The sequence below is a fragment of the Pollachius pollachius genome (genome assembly GCF_949987615.1).
Source record: "Pollachius pollachius genome assembly, chromosome: 4".
Classification (NCBI taxonomy): domain Eukaryota; kingdom Metazoa; phylum Chordata; class Actinopteri; order Gadiformes; family Gadidae; genus Pollachius; species Pollachius pollachius.
In genome coordinates this window covers 685,113-704,109 of record NC_136937.1, presented here as the reverse complement: position 1 = coordinate 704,109, position 18,997 = coordinate 685,113, and the positions used below count along the sequence as shown (strand labels likewise).

At 46.7% G+C, this 18,997-nt stretch overlaps 1 protein-coding gene across 1 annotated transcript in view; it reads left to right on the top strand.

Moving 5' to 3' along the window:
• Positions 1 to 8,208: 8,208 nt before the first annotated feature.
• LOC307075377 (ras association domain-containing protein 8-like) overlaps positions 8,209 to 18,997 on the top strand; it is a 32,109-nt gene continuing 21,320 nt past the window's right edge. The window contains 2 exon segments of the mRNA XM_079735965.1: positions 8,209 to 8,343; positions 16,755 to 16,924. Of these exon segments, the coding sequence (XP_079592091.1) occupies positions 16,822 to 16,924 (103 nt within the window). The 5' untranslated portion in view covers positions 8,209 to 8,343; positions 16,755 to 16,821.

The following is an 18,997-nucleotide window of genomic DNA, read 5'->3' as shown; positions in this document are numbered from 1 at the left end:
TTGTACCACGTAGGTCAATTTAATGTCGATTTTAAATGCTCTTACACGCTTGATTACATTGCTAATTTATTTCGGTCACCAATTTATACATTGCATGGTCTTGCTGTGCATGCAAAACAAAGTAAAGTTGTGTTGTTTGTTTTCAGGCTGGTTTGCTAAAGAGGCTAATGTAGCTAAAAATAAACAACGTCCAATTTCATGCCATTATCACAAAGACGAACAGGAACGCTATGAATGCTCCGAGACCAGTAGTGACGTCAAACGTGCAACTCGGAAGGCTGGCGTTCGAGGTTTCAGGAACACATAACACCACCAATTCCACCAATCAGGGATAAGATATGAGCCGTGTGACAGGTTCAGTCCCCTCCTCCTTCCTTTACGGTCACTCATGGAAATGTTCCACTAGTTGGCGCCATTTTTCCAGGAGTTACGAGAGAAATCCAAATTTTAAGGTAAGAAAGTAACTTTTTTTTTCTTTTATGATTGTTTCCTAGTACTATTACAGTTGTAGATAAAATTGTATGAGTTATATCAGGTCGAACTATAGTTTCTCTAGTAAAGAATGGTGTCTCTCTCCCTTGCTAATGTCAAAGCCCCATGCCAATACAGCTTGTTTAGCAATGGATGACAGGGCGGGGTAGGCTGTAATGCATGGTATGAAAGTGTTACAACCATCCCCTTACATACAAAGTTGTTACCAGAGAAGATGTTGCCCTGTTCTCAATAAAGTTCAGCTCTCTCTCAATAGACACAAATACACACACACAAAGTATAAACGTTATGTTTTTCATAGTTTTGCATAACATTAATATGATCTTTTCTCTATGTGAAGAATGGATTGTATGTTATACGATTCTATTTTTTTCTGTATACCTACAGTAACTGAATGGAGCCTACCATTTTTCATAGGCATAGGCTGCCTATAGACGTGTGTGGCATCCAGCCCGACTTAGCCAATGTAACACACACATGCAGACACGCACACACATACACACACAGGATGCATATGTCTTCATTGACAATACAGTTTAAGCATATTTTGTTTGGTGAATCAATTTTCAAACCCTGTTGTTTATGCTTATCATTAAATCAGCATATTAAATGGAGTCCCATTGTTTTTTTTGCATTTTGTCTACCTGTTACAACCTACCCCGGTAGTGGGGTAGGTTGAAACAAGGGTATACATTGTATTTGTCATAATTTCACAAAATCCGTGATATAGTTGAGATTTATATGGTTGCCACTTTTAGTAGACAAATGTGGGTACTTTGCCTAAAAGGTCCAGAGCTGTAGCTTTAAAAAAAATGTAGTTTTAGGTGCTGAAGAAAAATGTGTACAACCATACCCGGTCTCACCTTTGTCCCCTATCCCCTGTCCCCTAGCCTCATTACCACCCTTATAATCATCCTCTTAGCCTCATTACCACCCATATAAGGCTTTAGTCCTATACCGCATAACTCCCACATCTGCGCAGCGCTCCTCGTGTCGTCTGTAAGTCAGTGCTACTTTCCAAAAAGAGTGAGTTTTTGCGACTTTGAGATAGTCTCTGTAACTGGCGCAGATAACCTTGGCGTCCTGTCGTCACACCGCACTGCGGTGCACCCGCAGGCGGGAGAACCCAACCAGCCGGCTGTCAATCAAACATCCCGGCTCCCACAGCGCGCAGATAAATGAGGAGTGAAAAAAGAAAAACGATAAAAACATGTTTCAACCGAGTGGATGTGTGGAGGTTGTTTCTGGGCGTCTGCGTGTGTGGGCAGGGGTTTGTGTCGGAGAGGAACAGGATCGGCTTGTTTATCTTTGATGTTTTCTGTTTTATCTGATTAGGATTTGTTTTGCTTTTATATAAATCAAACGATGTACAACGCTGGAATTGTCCCAAACGGCGAAGCCTTTAAAGTAGACGGATAGTTTTGTGTGTGTGTGTGTGTCCGTGCACATGTGTGTGCGTGTGTTGATGCACGGATATAGCACGTCTCTGTGTTCGTGCGTGTGTGTGGGTGTGTGTGTTAGTGCCTGTGTGTGCGCGTGTCTGTTAGTGCCTGTGTGCGCGCGTCTGTGTTCGTGCGCGTGTATGCATGTCTGTGTTCGTGCACGTGTGCCAGCTTTTTTGTAATACAGTGAGTAGCACCAACAGTGTCAGTCTCATATTCACACTCTTATCAACACTTCTTCAGTGGAGCTCTAATTAAAAAAGGCGAGGATACACACTCTATTAGCGCGCAGCGGAGGCGGTTTATACCAAACTATAATCTCCGGGGAGACCCTTTCTAATGACTGCACTAGAAGACAGAGACAGATTTAATCAGGGCTCATTTTTCTAATTACCTTCATAGCACTGTAATTAAATAGTGGTTCATCCTCAAGAGATTTGTTTTTGGTAAACGACCTATTTTTAACTCGTCAAATAAATGTGATTCTGGGTTGACAAAGTGATCGAAAGCACCAAGTTCAACACATGTTGAAAATTAAAACATGTAATATTCGTTTTAAGGTAAGGTACCTGCCGTTAAAACGAATATTAAAAAAGGATAATGTACATACATGCAAGGGCGTAGGAACCGGGGGGGACGGAGGGGACGTGTCCCCTCCAATATTGGAGACAGGGTGGAGAAAAATATTTTATTTTATTTTGAAAGCGCAACACAGCGTCTTGTCACCGCTTCTTATTCTAAAAAACTGGATGATTGAGCGTGCAATTAAAGTATTGATTTGATATTTATCAGTTCATTACTGCCATTCAAAATGTGTTTTCCTTAACATTTACAAATGTATCTTTTTAGTAGAATAAAATATATTTGTGAATTTTTTCAGTGTAGTTAATTTATGACATATTTCGGTTCAAACCATTAACGGATCTGTCAGGTTTCCGATATGTGTCCCCCCCAATGTTAAACTCATTCCTACGCCCATGCATACATGTATAACTTGGCATGCTATCGTCTGCTACAAGCGAGCCTATCCCGTGTATGATTGTAGCCGATTGAGCTTGGTCTGAGGAAGGTGACTCTGTACGCAATTGGATGCTCGCCGTCGCCTCCCTGTCGTCATTGTGTTAAACCAGCCAATAGCGCGCCAGGGGGAGAAGCCTGTCTCCCGCAAAAGCGTATCGGAACTTGAAGCAGAAAGAAATGTATTGCTCTTCTCCAGACCCTTCTGCAGCAGGGCGAAATCAAATCGCCGCCGGCAGAACGGGCTGGGGGCGCCCAGTCTAGCTCGATCGTACATCACAGTTTACATTGAAGAACAAAACATTCCCCGCTTAGAGGACAGCGGCTCCTACTGCTCAAGCTCCGGCAGCGAGGCAGATTCCCGCCGTCACAGGCCTTGAACCCGCACTCCATCACTCCGCTTATGATCCGGTTATTTCTCTAAATAACCTTCGAGCCGTGCCTGCTGTCAACCCTCCTCGGTTCCGTCTTTAATCTGAAAGCCTTTTATATTTGATACCAGAGACCAGCGGCCCGGCGGCGGGTAATGACATCGGCGTCCAGCGCGCTGAAGGGCGCGTGCCGGTGCAGTGCGCGCTGTAGTGTATGGGAAGCCAACTGTCGCTACAGAGATGGAGCGTCCTGATTGGACGGCGGCGCTGGGAGGGAACCGGGGAATGGAACGCGTCTGGAATTCCTTGACTGAATTATTCATAATTCATAATTTCTGTTAAACATGTTGTGAAGCGGTAGTAGTAGCATAGTAGTATACTACTGCTATTGTACTATTACTACTACTACTACTACTACTACTACTACTACTACTACTACTACTACTACTACTACTATGCCTACTACTAATAATATTGTAGAAGTAGTAGTTATAATAGTAGTAGTAGCAGTGATGTTAGTTGTAGTAGTAGTAGTGACAGACCTCATAGCAACAGCAGGGTAATGCGTAATCAGCTTTAGGAATTCAAGTCATGCCGTTTTACAACATATCCATCATTCCACTAACCAAAGGTCCCAAATATCCCCTTGAATATTCATTCCTGTTCAGTCGGCTGTTAGGGGACTCTTCCTGCTTCCTGTCACGTGACGGACCATCTGGTTGCCTCTTGGCTTTTTTTTTAGTCCACACATATGCTACGTATCTATCTGCCACACACACAAACACACACACACACACACACACACACACACACACACACACACACACACACATACCTATTGTAGACGTAAGGTAGAATTAAGCGTGTATGTCTGTAGATCGGGGGACCTATATCCTTAGAGCCGCACTACCTTTCTGTTTCTATCTTGTTGATTCATGAGGTTTATGATGTAGGCTAGTTTATATTTAATTGCAATGTTATTTGGTGGACAACGGGGAACATGTACAACTCTATGATGTCCCGCAGAGGGCAGTACTGTTGTATTGCAGTCATTAGGCAATCGTTGGAGTGCAAAACCATATGCGCCGGAGAACAACATTGGCATTCATCCAAAAAAAATAAGGCAAAAAAAGACACAATTTTGTTTTTCATTGCATATTTGAAACAAATCACATCTCAAATGACTTAATCTGCAAAAATTAACAGTTTTCAATTTTCTGGAATAAAAATGCTCAGAATTTTTTCCACGCGTCCATCATTCCCTTTTAATTAAATCCTCTTTCATTATTGAAATTAGCGGAATAATTAGGCCACAAAAACCATGATTGCTAATCCTTTTTTTAAAAAAAAAAGGAAACAGAGAGATGAAACCAAACCTCTCTGAGCATTTTCCTCTCATGGTTTTAAGATTCAAATTATTACATTTAATTCATTTTTTGTTCGCATAAACTGGGTTAAGCATAAAAAAAGCTTCCTCCTTTTTGTGGTAAAATGAATTCGGTAACCTTCAGCAAAACGACAGACTGATTGAGACATACAGTGATCATGGAGTGTGTGCTGTTTGTGTTGAGATAACCCTCGCCTAATCAGCTCTAATCCCATTATTAAGAGATAAATCCTGGTTTTCCCAGAAAGGCGTTCTCCGACATCTTCCCGCTCCTGCGCCAACTCTGTGTTTACAAGAGCGGGAAAAGGCCTATCTCGGGGAAATATTCATGGCTATTCATATAAATATTGCACATCATAAACACTGGAATAGCTCATGGCAACAGGTGTCCACGACACATGGACGTGGTGCTGTGTGGCCGTGGGGGAAAGACGCAACACGGATAAGTGCAATGCTGCCGCGCGCTGCTGTTTGTCACACGCGCACACGTCTGGGAATACTCGGAAGGCGAGAATGGGATTCTTTCACTGGATAAGTGACATTTGGATCCCGGGGGACCCCCCAACCCCAGGGCTCCTCGGAGACAGACGGTCCATTGTCGGGGGGGTCGAGGCCACTTGGAATGTTGCCATCGTTTGAAGTATTCATTTCAGATTCCGACATTTTTTTGCCAAATATGACCAAAAAAAAAAATCCATCTTAAGTTCAAGACGGTTCTCTGTTGAAGAGCTACCCTCTGGGATTGTGGAAAGCGGCCCGACACACACACACACACACACACACACACTCTCTCTCTCTCTCTCTCTCTCTCTCTCTCTCTCTCTCTCTCTCTCTCTCTCTCTCTCTCTCTCTCTCTCTCTCTCTCTCCAGTAAATCAGACAGACAGACGCCCACACACCCCTGTTCTAAGGTACATGTGTGCGTCTAGACGGCCGCACTGATCCCAGGAATGTGAGGCATGTCAGTGCCTCCCTTCTGATGTCACACAGGCCACGGCTGCTCGGGCCATGGGAAGGAGACTTCTACACACCCACCCCACCCAACAGTGCCATCACCACCCAACACCACCACCACCACGACCACCACCACCACCACCCACCTCCACCACCCACCTCCACCACCACCACCACCACCACCACCACCACCACCACGACCACCACCACCCACCTCCCCCACCACCACCACCACCACCCACCTCCCCCACCACCACCACCACCACCCACCTCCACCACCCACCTCCCCCACCACCACCACCACCTCCACCACCACCACCTCCACCACCCACCTCCACCTCCACCACCACCACCTCCACCACCCACCTCCACCACCACCACCACCACCACCTCCACCACCACCTCCACCACCACCACCACCCACCTCCACCACCACCACCACCACCACCACCTCCACCACCTCCACCACCCACCTCCATCACCACCACCACCACCACCACCACCACCTCCACCCCCCCTCCCCATGATGTCACTTAATAGCGGTGACATCATGGGGTGAAGTATGTCCTACTGAGGTGCGACGACCTCGCCCCGTTGGACCACAGACACTCGGCTGCTCAGAACAGTTCCAGACATTTTGGAGTGTTGGAAACTCAGCGCGGGATCCCCGTATTCAGTTCCTTCACTGAGCTGGTGTTTAGAACCAAGATGGCAAAGGTTGGTCGCTCTGGGAAGGATGCCCATGATGAAGTAACATGTAATGTTTCATTTGCGGTAATGGGACCTTTAAATGTCCTTGTCCAGTAGGGGAGTTTTTATCAACAGATAAGTGGATTGTTTATGTCTCTAAAATCTGCTTTTATTTTGCTAATCGTGATCATGTCCGGTTTATTACCCTTCACCAATGCTCGGTTTGCATGTGCCAATCAAGAAAGGGGGTGTTACTTTAAGAACCAATCGGAAACTTAGCCGTTATGACGTCATCCTGTTCGCCCCTGTCAAACTCCTTCACAGAAATACGAAACGTCTACAGAGCCAGTCATCCGTGTGTGTGTGTGTGTGTGTGTGTGTGTGTGTGTGTGTGTGTGTGTGTGTGTGTGAGTGTGTGTGTGTGTGTGTGTGTTGGTGTATGACCCCGCCATAGGGGCGGCGCCCCTCCCCCCCCTGTAAGAAACCCTTCAGTTCAGTTTAACTTAGCGGAGGACAGGTGTGTAATACCAACGAGCACGTGACCGGGCAACCATATCAGCCTATAAGATGTTATGCATGCGTAATAGCACGTGGTCCACCTATAGAGGGCGTCATCTTAATTATCCGATCTACAAGTGGTGTTTGGGTTTGTTTCTTTAAATCAGAAGCACAGACAATCGGTTCTGTGAGAACCTGACGTTGCGTCAATGTCCGCCACTCCATCTGTCCAACCCTCGAGACGAGAGTTTATAGAAATTAACATTTCAATGACAAGCGAGTCACCTGCAATACTGCATGATCAGCATCAAAGGCAATGTTAAACAAGACGCTGGATTTACACACATGCACGTGCACACACACACACGCACGCACGCACGCACACACATGCGCGCGCACGCACGCGCGCACAAACATACAGTCAATGTTATGTACATTTGTAGCACGCACATGTATCCGTTTGTTCATATCATAACGTTATATATCATATCTTAACATTTTTCAGTAAAAGGGTTACAGATCATCGTAACCTCACATAACAAATGTCCACACATATCACTTCCGGTATCTTTTTATCCCTGACATAAACAGACATGTGTGACACTAACAACAACACGGAGTCTGAATCTTTGTAAGGCAAAGTTCTACAAAGTAAATATCAGTAGTTTTTCGCCAGTGCTTATGATGGCATACTTGGTTTTAGGTGTATTTTACAATGGATGAAGGCAGTTTGATTTAATACCTGTCTTAATTGTGACACATTTAATGAGTTAACACTATAACCAACATCATTTCTTTTTTCACAATTTACCTGACAAAATTGGATAACACAAATTGTAAACGATCACTATTCCAAAAAAAAAGTAACAGTCAACAGCAATATCAAGTTTCATTTAAGTAAAAAAAAAGTTTGAAAAAAACAAATATCTAAATCCACAAAAGCAAAGGTCGGTCAAAAAATATTCAACAATGGTGGCTTTATCAAAATGTAAAATAAAAAATCAAAATGTAAACAAACATCATGGCATTGCCCCCCCCCCCCCCCCACCAGGGCAGTGCAGTGCAGCTTTAACCGGTCCATGATGCCTTGCGGTGTCCCAGTTCTGCTGTAATTTACAACCAGCCTGGGCTTCATGATGGGGAGAAGGAGGTACTCTCTGTGTTGTTGAGGGGGAGGAGGAGGAGGAGGAGGAGGAGATCACGTCCATCGCTTATTGGGGACGCCGCGATGACTGGACTGAACGCGTGTTTACACGCATCGCCGCGCGCAGACCGCAAACTTTGATCACGAGGACGCGTTCAGTCACGATTTGGCGTACACACACACACACACACACACACACGGACTACGCTATAGTGGCCCGCCTAACATGCGGGTGAAAGTAACGGGGTTCGGCCGAACGGATTCGCGAAAACAACCGCAGAAGAACGCGGACTGGTAGAATCCGAAGCGGTCTGAAGACCAACTTGTACGGAGACCTCCGGGCCTGAAGGTAAGAGGCTGTGGAGCTTGTGGAGGCGGACTGCGGTGCAGGGATGTGTGCTACTCCAGGGTAGCATACTACTATTCCTCTAGAAGTAACTTAAATGCGTCAGCGGAGGATCCGAAAGGGATGCAGCGGCTGATCGACGCCGTGCAGCCCGTTAAGTGCTGCATCATGTATCGATACCGATGGTACATAAGAGCTGCATCATGTATCGATACCGATGGTATGGAGGTGGTCTGCTTCGAGGGAAACGTTGTGTCGATACTAGAGGATAGCATGTGAAGGCATACGGAGAGAAGCTACGGCCGAGGTGCAAAACAAGCATAAGTAGTTGCATAACTTTTATTTTTTTTCAGCTTCAGCATCTTGACTTGACGTACGACGCACAGATGATCTCTTTTAAAACGACAACAACGGCGATCGATGGGGTGGTTAAGGGGGGATATTCCATCATTGCTAGCAACTGATCGCCCGAATACCTTCTCCATAACCTTGTTGGTCGGTGTGTTCGCTGTACACGTCCTATCTGCTGGGATTGGTAGGATGGGACTAGAAGAGGTCACATATTGGAGTGGATTTGGCGCTGGCACAGATAAATCACTTTATACACTCAGGCGGTAACCGCTCAGTCAGCAGGGCTGTTAATATTCGGTACTACTAGAGTTAAGAGCCAGGGATAGACCTTCCTGTGTTCTCCGGACGCACATGAGGAACATAAACCAGGACGCAATGCCTGCACTGGTACACACATCTCCGTGTCCGCTATGTCCGCAATACATGAGGATAGGGTTGGACAGTTTGTCATTTGGTTTGATTCTAGTTTTCTGTATTATGCAATCAAATGTGACTAATCTTCATCTAGTTTAACTACCATCATTTTACAACTAAGACAGACACAGATCTGCTCACAACACTTGAGTGCCTGAACAACAGACTCGTGTGCTGTGCTATTTCCCAATCACAGTGCCCTATAAACATAGTTTCCCGGTAACGGTACGGTTCCTTGCACCGTGCCGCCGCAGAGCCAGGTCCCCGGTTTGTTGATGTATTTTAAGTAGGACAACACTGCTGTGCCTCGTCCTCCGGCTCAAATACAAAGATTAGATCTGTGCTAATTTGGTGTGAAATTAGTCAGCAGTTCTGCCTCCAGTCCAATATCCCACCACTAGCACCACCACCTCCACCAACACGACTAACACCACCTCCTCCACCCAGCATCTCCATCACCCTTCGCCCCCCCAGCCGGGCCAGCTTAAGGCGCGGTCTTAGGGTTAAAGTCTTATGATGTCCACCAAGCCTGATTATCTCCAACCTCTGAGAGCAGAAGGACGGGTTGGGTTGGTGTTGCTGCCGTTGGTTCCTCTCTTCATATTATAAGCCCAGCGTGCATGGATGGATAATAAACTAATCTGATTGGTTTGGGAGTGGAGACAAAGTTTATGTGCTCAATGTGCGAACAGTGTATTAAAACATATTTGTTTCCCACATATGGTTAAGTGGATTAGGGTGGAGTGGCTGATTCGTCCACCACTATTTGTTCAACGGATTGACTGGTTATGTCTTGAGGAAGTCGTCAATATCAAGTTTGCCACCAAACTAAGGTCTAACTGGGCTGGATTTGAGCTTGTTTATACTAGTGTGCGTGTGTGCGTGTGTTTGTGTGTGTGTGTGCGCAGTTTTAAACACGAGTCAACAAATACTCCAAATAAATCACACCATCCCATCGTAATGAAAGGGCCTTTTAATTAGTTATAAAGTGATTTAATGATGCTGTTGTTGCATCGTTACTGCATGGGCTTCTTGGGTTCAGCTCTAACTTCTGATAGACCTTAAGCTAGCTCAGGCTGTGCAGCTTAATCAGAGCAGATCCTACATGTGGGCTAATCTGAGCTGAAGCACTCAGCGGAGGAGAAGGTCAGGCCGCTGGGTGATTCTGTAAATGGAGTCTGGGAGAAGTAAACTCTGGTGGTTAGTCCATCCACCGTCTGGACACGGCCCTCGTGAGAAGGTGTTGCCCATTAATGGAATAAGTGATCAAGCTACGTCCGTCTGTCCGTCCCTCCGTCCGTCTGTCCCCCACCCCCACAACAATGTTCCGGTAGACCTGGCTGCCATGTTGGGGGGCTGGCCCAGGAAGACTTCTACGATCCTCTCTGCGTTTAGGACGTCGTCGGAGCCTTCATGGATCCCCCCCGAACCTTCTAGACCCCACCGCCCGGACTCGACGGTACGGCCGCTGGGTCGACGAGGTCTGTGGCCGACCAGTGTACCCCCGAACCCCCCCGCCCCCAGGGGGAGGACCACAGAGGAAGTGACAAGGGAAGCGTGAGAGGGCTTCTTCATTGTCGACGATTGTTTTGCTCTCCTGCCCTCCCGACCCAATCAACCCGGTCATCTGTGCACGGCGCACAACAAAAGCCGAAGCCGCGTTGCCACGGAAACGGATTGTTTGCAATCCACTCATGCTAGCGGTCGTCATTCGCGCAGTCCCCCTCCCCTCTCTATGGTTAGAGAGAGAGAGTGTGTGTGTGTGTGTGTGTGTGTGTGTTAGTGTGTGTGTGTGTGTGTGCGTGTCGTCGGGGAACACTTCTGCTACAATCTTGCACGGCCCTTTAAAGAGGTTGTCAATGATTACAGCACCAGATGCCCAGGTGTGTGTGGCAGCCTTCAGTTGGCTACAACACACACACACACACACACACACACACACACACACACACACACACACACACACACACACACACACACACACACACACACACACACACACACACACACACACACACACACACTCTCTTGAGAAATAATGACCGGCTCCAAATGGGGCATTTGAATTGATTAGTTGACAACAAGTGTTCCAATTTGTTTGAGGATTAGTTCCTTGTCGGGCCCTGATTTTAAAGGCTGTTCAGAGGCCACCGAACGTGGACCACCATTAGCATCACAAAGAAGCTGAGTTTGAGAAATGATTCCCAGATTTCAACCTGATGTACAAAGCGAAAATAAGAGACAATGCTTGTTTTTCTGATCCCTATGTGTTCTCTGATAGTCTCCACTGTTGTTTCTTTAGCAGTACAAGCCCAGACTTCTGCTTTGATTGTTCTCCGCTTGTTGGGTCAGGATAGATATCGCTCGGCTATGGCTTTATATTTATTACAATGTCTTTGATACGCACTGGAATATGTTTTCACTGCTGTGAATACAGAAGGCCATTTGTATACCTACACTGAGGGTCTGGCAGTATGTTGAACTTCACAGTGTAGGATTCTGTCTAGTTTTCCATACAGTATGATGAAGGAATATTTTGATACATGTATGTGAATATGTCATAGGCCCAGGTTGCTAGGTTCCATACCACTTTGCAGTAAATTATTATTTAATTGTGTGACTATGGACTTCATACTCACACATTGGCACTCTCCCTTCGTGGGTTAGTGTTGATGACACTATTAGCTGATTAATTGACATAAATAGCAGTAGTAGTCGGTCTATTATGTTTATATGCAAGAAATCGACTAAACAATTCCAGCTTCATGGAGCTTCAGGAATGCTAACATTTTGTAGCGATTCAGATCCTGATGAAGGGAATGCCGAGCTGTATCCTGGCTGCTTTCAGACCGAGCGAGCCCGTTTTAAAAGGCTCTTACTTTGGTAACGCGTGCTGGACGTGTGCCACTATTGATGACATCATCTGGGAGAGTTGCTATGGACATCGTCCCTTATTGCTGACTTATCCTTACAGACCTGCTTTGGTTGCGTGCGGCGGCCGTCATCTTCACTGACGCCATCCTTTAAATACACGGCCATGATGGGTGACTTTATGATGAGATGGGCTCAATGAAACCACAGAAAGAACAGAGAACATGGAACCAGAGCTCTGCAGCGGCAGGGATTTCCTCCAGAGCCGCAGATGGAGGAGGCTGGCGTTTTGTTAGGTGGGCTGCTCGCCGTTTCAAAGTCAAGGAACCGAGCCAAGCCCCATCGTCCACCGGGGCCCTGGAAGACTCCCTCACTCTGTATATAGGGGCGGCAGGCGTCTGGATATTAACCATCTGCTGCTGCGCTTTCACCACAAATATATGCGCTGTTAGATTCATCCGGAGCCCGCTGCTGGCAGAACCACTGTGGGTTCTCTCCATCCACAGAGAGAGGAGTGTGGAGTGTTTCCGAGGATAAACTTGGTCGAGGCGTGTGTTATTGTTGACAGACCTGAAGGAGCCGTGTCCGAAGGCACTGGCATCATTCCTGGAAAAGGAAAAGCCCTTTTTCCGAAACACTGATGCACAGAGACGCCCAGACCTTCTTGTCTTATGATAAGGCTCGGACTCCTAAAACAACAGGGGGCAGATTATTTTTATGAAGCAGATAGTGACAGTTTCCAAGATGGTTCTTATGAATGAAAGATATCGGTGAAGCACTTTTCTCTACATTTTTAATGCGTTCCACTTTTCTAGACTTTCGGGAACAACCAACACTAGGATCTGAAATGACCCCAAGATGTGATTTGATTATAATCCTCTTTCTTCTTTCTAATACATAACTCATTGTTTCACTGGTAATGCTTTTCCATTGGCAGAAGGACTTTTATATTATTGGTTTTCTAATGCTGTTGTAAAGTCACTCTAATGAACCGCCTGGTAAAACTCATTATTTATGTTATAAATAATAATTGACCCCCGAATCGTTCAAATTTGATGATCTATTGGTTGTTTAAATTGACTTGGAGGCAAGCTTTGTCTATATTTCCAATATCCGTGCCATCAAATAGTAAGACCAAAACATAACTGTGTGTGTGTGTGTGTGTGTGTGTGTGTGTGTGTGTGTGTGGGGGGGTTAGAAACATGAGTGAACTGGCACTGGTACCGATTCAAACCTATGTGCAAAGTTCTGAATTGCCGCCACTCACTAAACAGGTCATCACCACGTATTTAACACAACCTTGACTATTAATGTATTTTGATGTACTACTATCACATCTCATTCAGCAGTTATGCAGCTATGTGTTTATACAATACCACAAACTTTCATTAAGTTCTTAAAATAAACTCTTAACAAAACAGAAACTATTTCACACATTTACTTTACGTAATAATGTATAATGTGTATCTGAGGAGGCGCTTGGTTTAAGAACCACGGGTAGAAGCTTTTCTAAAGACTTTGAGCTCGCTATTCGTGGTGATAACTTGGCTTGAATGTCCTTCGTCAGAAACCACTTCTAGCAGCAGATTTTCCTGCGCAGCGAACCTTTCACATAGATCCAGAGCTGTTGACCTCACATCTCCTGTAACTCGCCACAGATGTTGAATAACCTCATTAATAAGGAATTCTTACGGCCAGTGAGTTTCATATCTGGGCTGCGTTTTGTTTTTTCAGGGGATCCTCCCAAACTATTTGGCAAAAACCACATTGCAGTAAACCACAATGTGGCCGTTCATGTAATCCAGCAATTACTCAATTAGACTTTTTTTTATGGTTGGTCTTCATCACAGACATTCCCAATCCCATCCAGCTCAATATGGGTGGTGCTGGTCTTGTCTGTCAGTCTGTGGTCAGGCATGATTTCATCGCTGCCTGGGAGGAGCTGTTTTCCGCTACATACTTCATCCCATCGGACCCTCCTGTCCTGTTGTTTACCGGCCACAGCGGTCTGGAACCCCGCCCACCTGTACCCTTCACAGACCAGCAAACGAATAATTGTTACCAAAAAAACACCACCTTCTTGTTGCAATGCATTCTGGGCCCTCCTTTGGTCTCCTTGTTTTTTTATCCTCCACACTCCCACTTCTATTTCTTCCTTTCTTCGTGGCCCCATGTCCGTCATCACCTCCTCTAACCCCTTCCCCTCTATCCCTCTCATCCTCCCTTAATGCCGCTTCAGTCCAGAGGACGAGAGGAGGCGGGGCTTAAAGCGGCGGTTTCTGCGTTTGTGTGAACGGTTCGGTTCGTCTCCGGATGTCTCCAGCCTGTCTTCAATAATCAACGATTTCAGTCTCAGCATCAGAACTTGGTTGACACTAGACTTTCTGTCTCTCAGCCAATCCTCACCCAGCGCTGCTCAAACGTCTGGGAAACGCGTAAACCAATCACTACGGGGTTAGAACCGCTCTCGTTGCCCGGGCGTGAACGGTCTGGTTTTGACTTGCTAAACGGGGCTCGTTATGTCTCGTCTCGTCTCTTTGGTCTGAACTCTTCCCTCCTCGTCCCTCCTCCTGCTCCCTCCCTGTTCCCACTGCCCGGCGGCGTTCCTGGGATCGGTTCCCTCGTTCCCTGGGCCTATGAGCCTCACTGACTGGCTACCAATCAACAGCAGCCTCCCAACCCCGGACCCCCCCTGGACCCAGGACCACCCTGACCAGCCCAGGCCCTGTGGTTGGAGGTGCGGTGTAACAGGGGGGCTCTGTAGCCGAACAGGGCCTTGTTCCGGGTCGGGGGGGGGGGGGGTGGGGGGGTGCAGGAGTTTAATTCTGGCGGCCATAAAGATTGAGAAGGTCCAGTTGGTTAAGAGTGGCCCCGGGCAGATTGGAAAGCAAAGGTGTGTGTGTGTGTGTGTGTGTGCGCGGCTGCGGACAGAGAAGTGCCCAGCTGGGTTCAAAGCCGTTAGCATTAAAGCCTTTTTGTTCTATCCCCCTTCCTTCCTTCCTTCCTTCCTTCCTTCCTTCCCTGGTTGGTGTGTTCCTTGTTCCCTCTCTGCTGCCGTCGTCTGGCTCCAGCTCCGTAATGGCTGCCTGCTCCGCCCCCTCCCAGATGCTAGTGTCAGCATCTTTGAGATGACTCTCATCCAGCATCGCCGCGGCAACGCCGCGGCAAGCTTGCACACGGGAGGGGGGGGGGGGAGGGGGGGCGAAGACCACGACGGGCAACGAGAACGACACCACCGCTGTGTGTGTGTGTGTGTGTGTGTGTGTGTGTGTATGTGTGTGTGTTTCCAAAAGAAATGACTGCAGCAGCGCCGTCCCTGTTTGCGGCGGTTCGTCCGTGTAGCGCGGCGGCGGCGGCGGCAACAGTTTGGTGTGAAAGGTGCGGCGTTCTGCTGAATCGTCTCTTTTCGTTGTCGTGGTGATAAATACCTGGTAGCACTTCCTTTTTGGATCCCCTCTCGCTGCGAGTCGACGAACTGTCCTTTCAGCAGACACTTTCATCCACCTACCAGGAATACCTTCCTTCCGGTTTCCCCAGGAGCGCCGGGAGGAGCAGCGTGGGGAGGCGGGGCTTCTCGCTGAAGGGGGGCCTGCAGGTTGCCGTGGATACCGTGGTTTAAAGTCTGAACTCTGAACCGAGCCATCAGCTCTAGACTGCTGCATCAGGTCGACATTGCAGATGAAACACAACTGTATTTCTACCGTTCGTTAACCGTCCCTTTGTCTCGTTATGGATTCTCAATCCCTGTTTGTTCTTCTTTGGTTTTTTGACCATGAAGATCTGATTTTCATTGTTCAGATGATTCTTGCAGATAAGCATAAGAATAACAATCTGACCAAGGCTGAGCATTTATTACAAATAAACCCAGGCTTAAGCCAGCAGGGTTATTGGTTCAGTTATTCCTAAATCATCGGCAGTAGTGCTGGGAGTTCAGTGAAAATCTCCGGGGAAATTCCTTATCTTGTAAAAGAAATTCACAAACAAAACAATGATTCATGAATTTGGTGTATTGCGGTTGATGTACTTTCTAACTGATTAGTCTCACATTATAAATGATTATAAGACATTCACTGCACTTCGGCCAGGTTTTTATTTTTAGAAACGTGATCCTGCAGCGCTTTGGAACGTATTGATTCAATAACCTCACTCTCAATTAAAGCCTTATGACTCGATGTGAACATAGAGGTACAGCCTGTAGCAGTCATAGATACACACAGTCCTCTGAAACCATCCGCTGTATTCATGCCCTGAGAATTCCCTTTGTCCACTTCTCTCTCTCTCTGTCTCGTTCTCTGGTTCTCTCTAGTTCTCTGGTTCTCTTTCTGTCTCTCTGGTTCTCTTTCTGTCTCTCTGGTTCTCTTTCTGTCTCTCTGGTTCTCTGGTTCTCTCTGGTTCTCTCTCTCTGTCTCTGTCTCTCTCTCTCTCTCTGGTTCTCTTTCTGGTTCTCTCTCTCTGGTTCTCTGGTTCTCTCTCTCGTTTGTTCGTTCGTTCGTTCTCTCTCTGGTTCTCTCTCTCTCTGGTTCTCTGATTCTCTCTCTCTTGTTCGTTTGTTCGTTTGTTTGTTCGTTCTCTCGTTCTCTCTCTCTCGTTCATCGTTCTCGTTCTCATTCTGTCTCTGTCTCTCGTTCTCTCTCGTTTTCTCTCTCTCTCTCGTTCTCGTTCTCATTCTGTCTCTGTCTCTGTCTCTGTCTTTCGTTCTCTCTCGTTTTCTTTCTCTCTCTCGTTCTTGTTCATCGTTCTCGTTCTCTCTCTGTCTCTCTCTCCCCCCCCCCCCCCAGTAGGATGGCAGTCTCTCGCCCGGCCTCGCCCTGAGGGCATGTGGGCGAGTGGATCATCGCGGCCGTCATGGAGCTGAAGGTGTGGGTGGACGGCGTGCAGCGAATCGTCTGCGGCGTCACCGAGTTCACCACCTGCCAGGAAGTGGTCATCGCGCTGGCGCAGGCCATCGGTACGTCAACAACAATAACAACAACAACAACATATGTTGGTCAGCGGGGGGTTGGAGCGCGGTTGTGCAGCGTTTCTCTAATATCTCTTTTAGCCTCGTTCAGCTAATCTTCTTTCCTTATACACACACACACACACACACACACACACACACACACACACACACACACACACACACACACACACACGTAACACACACTAACCCATTTTCAAACACCCACCAACAAGGGTTTGCGATTAAAAGGAAAATGCGACCTGGTGGGGTGTAGAGTGTCTCCTCGCCGTCGCCATGGTTTCAGCGATGTACGGCCCGGTCCAGCAGACCGGGCCGTGATCGATTGCCCTGATGTGGGCGGTGGCTGGTTGGTCCAGGGGAGGCGTTTTGATTCACACGGGAGACTTTTGTTGAACAATAAAATAAAACGATAAGGTCCGGTTTAGAGGTTTGCTTTATCAACCACACTATAAAGACTGTTCTGTTCTGTTCTCACCAGCTCGTTAACGACACACTCAGGACTCTGAGACGAGAGGAAAACAAACAACAACAAAAGGATGAATATAATTACATTTATTATGGGATGCTTTTCGGTTAAACTGGAAGACTGGGCGCTTCAAGGAATCAGGGAGAAATAACTAATTATCCAAAGTGAGTGTAAATAATTGCTAAAGTGAGGCGCGCGCGTGTGTGTGTGTGTGTGTGCGTGTGTGTTTGTGCGTGTGTGTGTGTGTGTGTTTGTGTGTGTGTGTGTGTGTGTGTGTGTGTGTGTGTGTGTCACTGTCTGCCTTTCCCTCATTCATAAGCACAAAGATAAAAGCCTTTTAATTTAAATCAATTTAACAGCTGACCCACATCATTCGAATCGTCTTTACCCCTTTGAACAATACCAATAAATATATTAATTAACTGCTACTGAGCCAAATAAATTGTGAGTTGAACCCTCTCAAACAACACAAGAAATGCCAAAGCAGGCTGAGTGTGAATTTGTCTTCATATATAGAGAGCGAAATACAATCCTATTGTAAAAGCAGAATATAATAATAATAATAATAATAATAATTAACTTAGCAAAATTCTCTAACTGATTTATGGATACAAAATAACAATAAAATAAATAAAAATAAATATCAATTCTCCTTTAAAAGAAAAAGCACGCAGCTATCTGCCATTACTGAAGACTGTAAGAACATCACCTGCAAGATTTAAACAAAAAAACTTTGGCCCTCTCCATTGTTTCTACAAGTCTAGTAGACCTAGTCACCTAGCGGCCATCTTGTTGGGTCGGGGGGGGGGGCAAACCTTATAGAGTGGGGGAAGAAACCATGACGACCAATCCGTGAAGCCTTCCAAAGGCTACCTGGGTGGGGAGATGGAATGTAGAACTACAAAAGAAAGCATTGAGTAAGCGCAGTTTCCAAAGATTCTAGAAGGTGTACCCCACCCAACTCACCAATATGCCCGCTAGGTGAATAAGGTGTGTGTGTGTGTGTGTGTGTGTGTGTGTGTGTGTGTGTGTGTGTGTGTGTGTGTGTGTGTGTGTGTGTGTGTGTGTGTGTGTGTGTGTGTGTGTGTGTGTGGCAGGAGTTACAGCCCAGTCCCATTGTGTAGTGGGCCACTTTGAGGTGAATGGCTGTTTGCTCGGGCTCTCGGTGATGAATATGCTGCTTTTATGAGGGAAGGGTCGTGGGGGGAGGGGCCTTGGGAAGGAGGAGTGATCGGCCTTGTCTATAAATGTACACTGGAGTGTGTTTTCTGAAACACACACAGCCACGATTGCACACATGTTGACGCTCTAGCCGGTTCTGAAATACATCGCCCTGTGGTATCGATAACACGGTGAGGTGGCCGTACCCCAATAGGTTTTACTAAACGCATTAGTGTGCTTCTTTTGTCCAGTGCCTCATCCAGTCCCTTAACCCCAGCCATTGTTCAGGTTCACTGTGCTTCGGTTTAGATGAAGCTTCTCTGTTTCCTCCATTCCCTCTTCAGTGCTGACACCAGCGTGGGCGACTGTAATGCAGGGACGTTGCTTTGAAGGGATGAATCACGTCGGACGCTAGCCAGAAAATCCCTTTT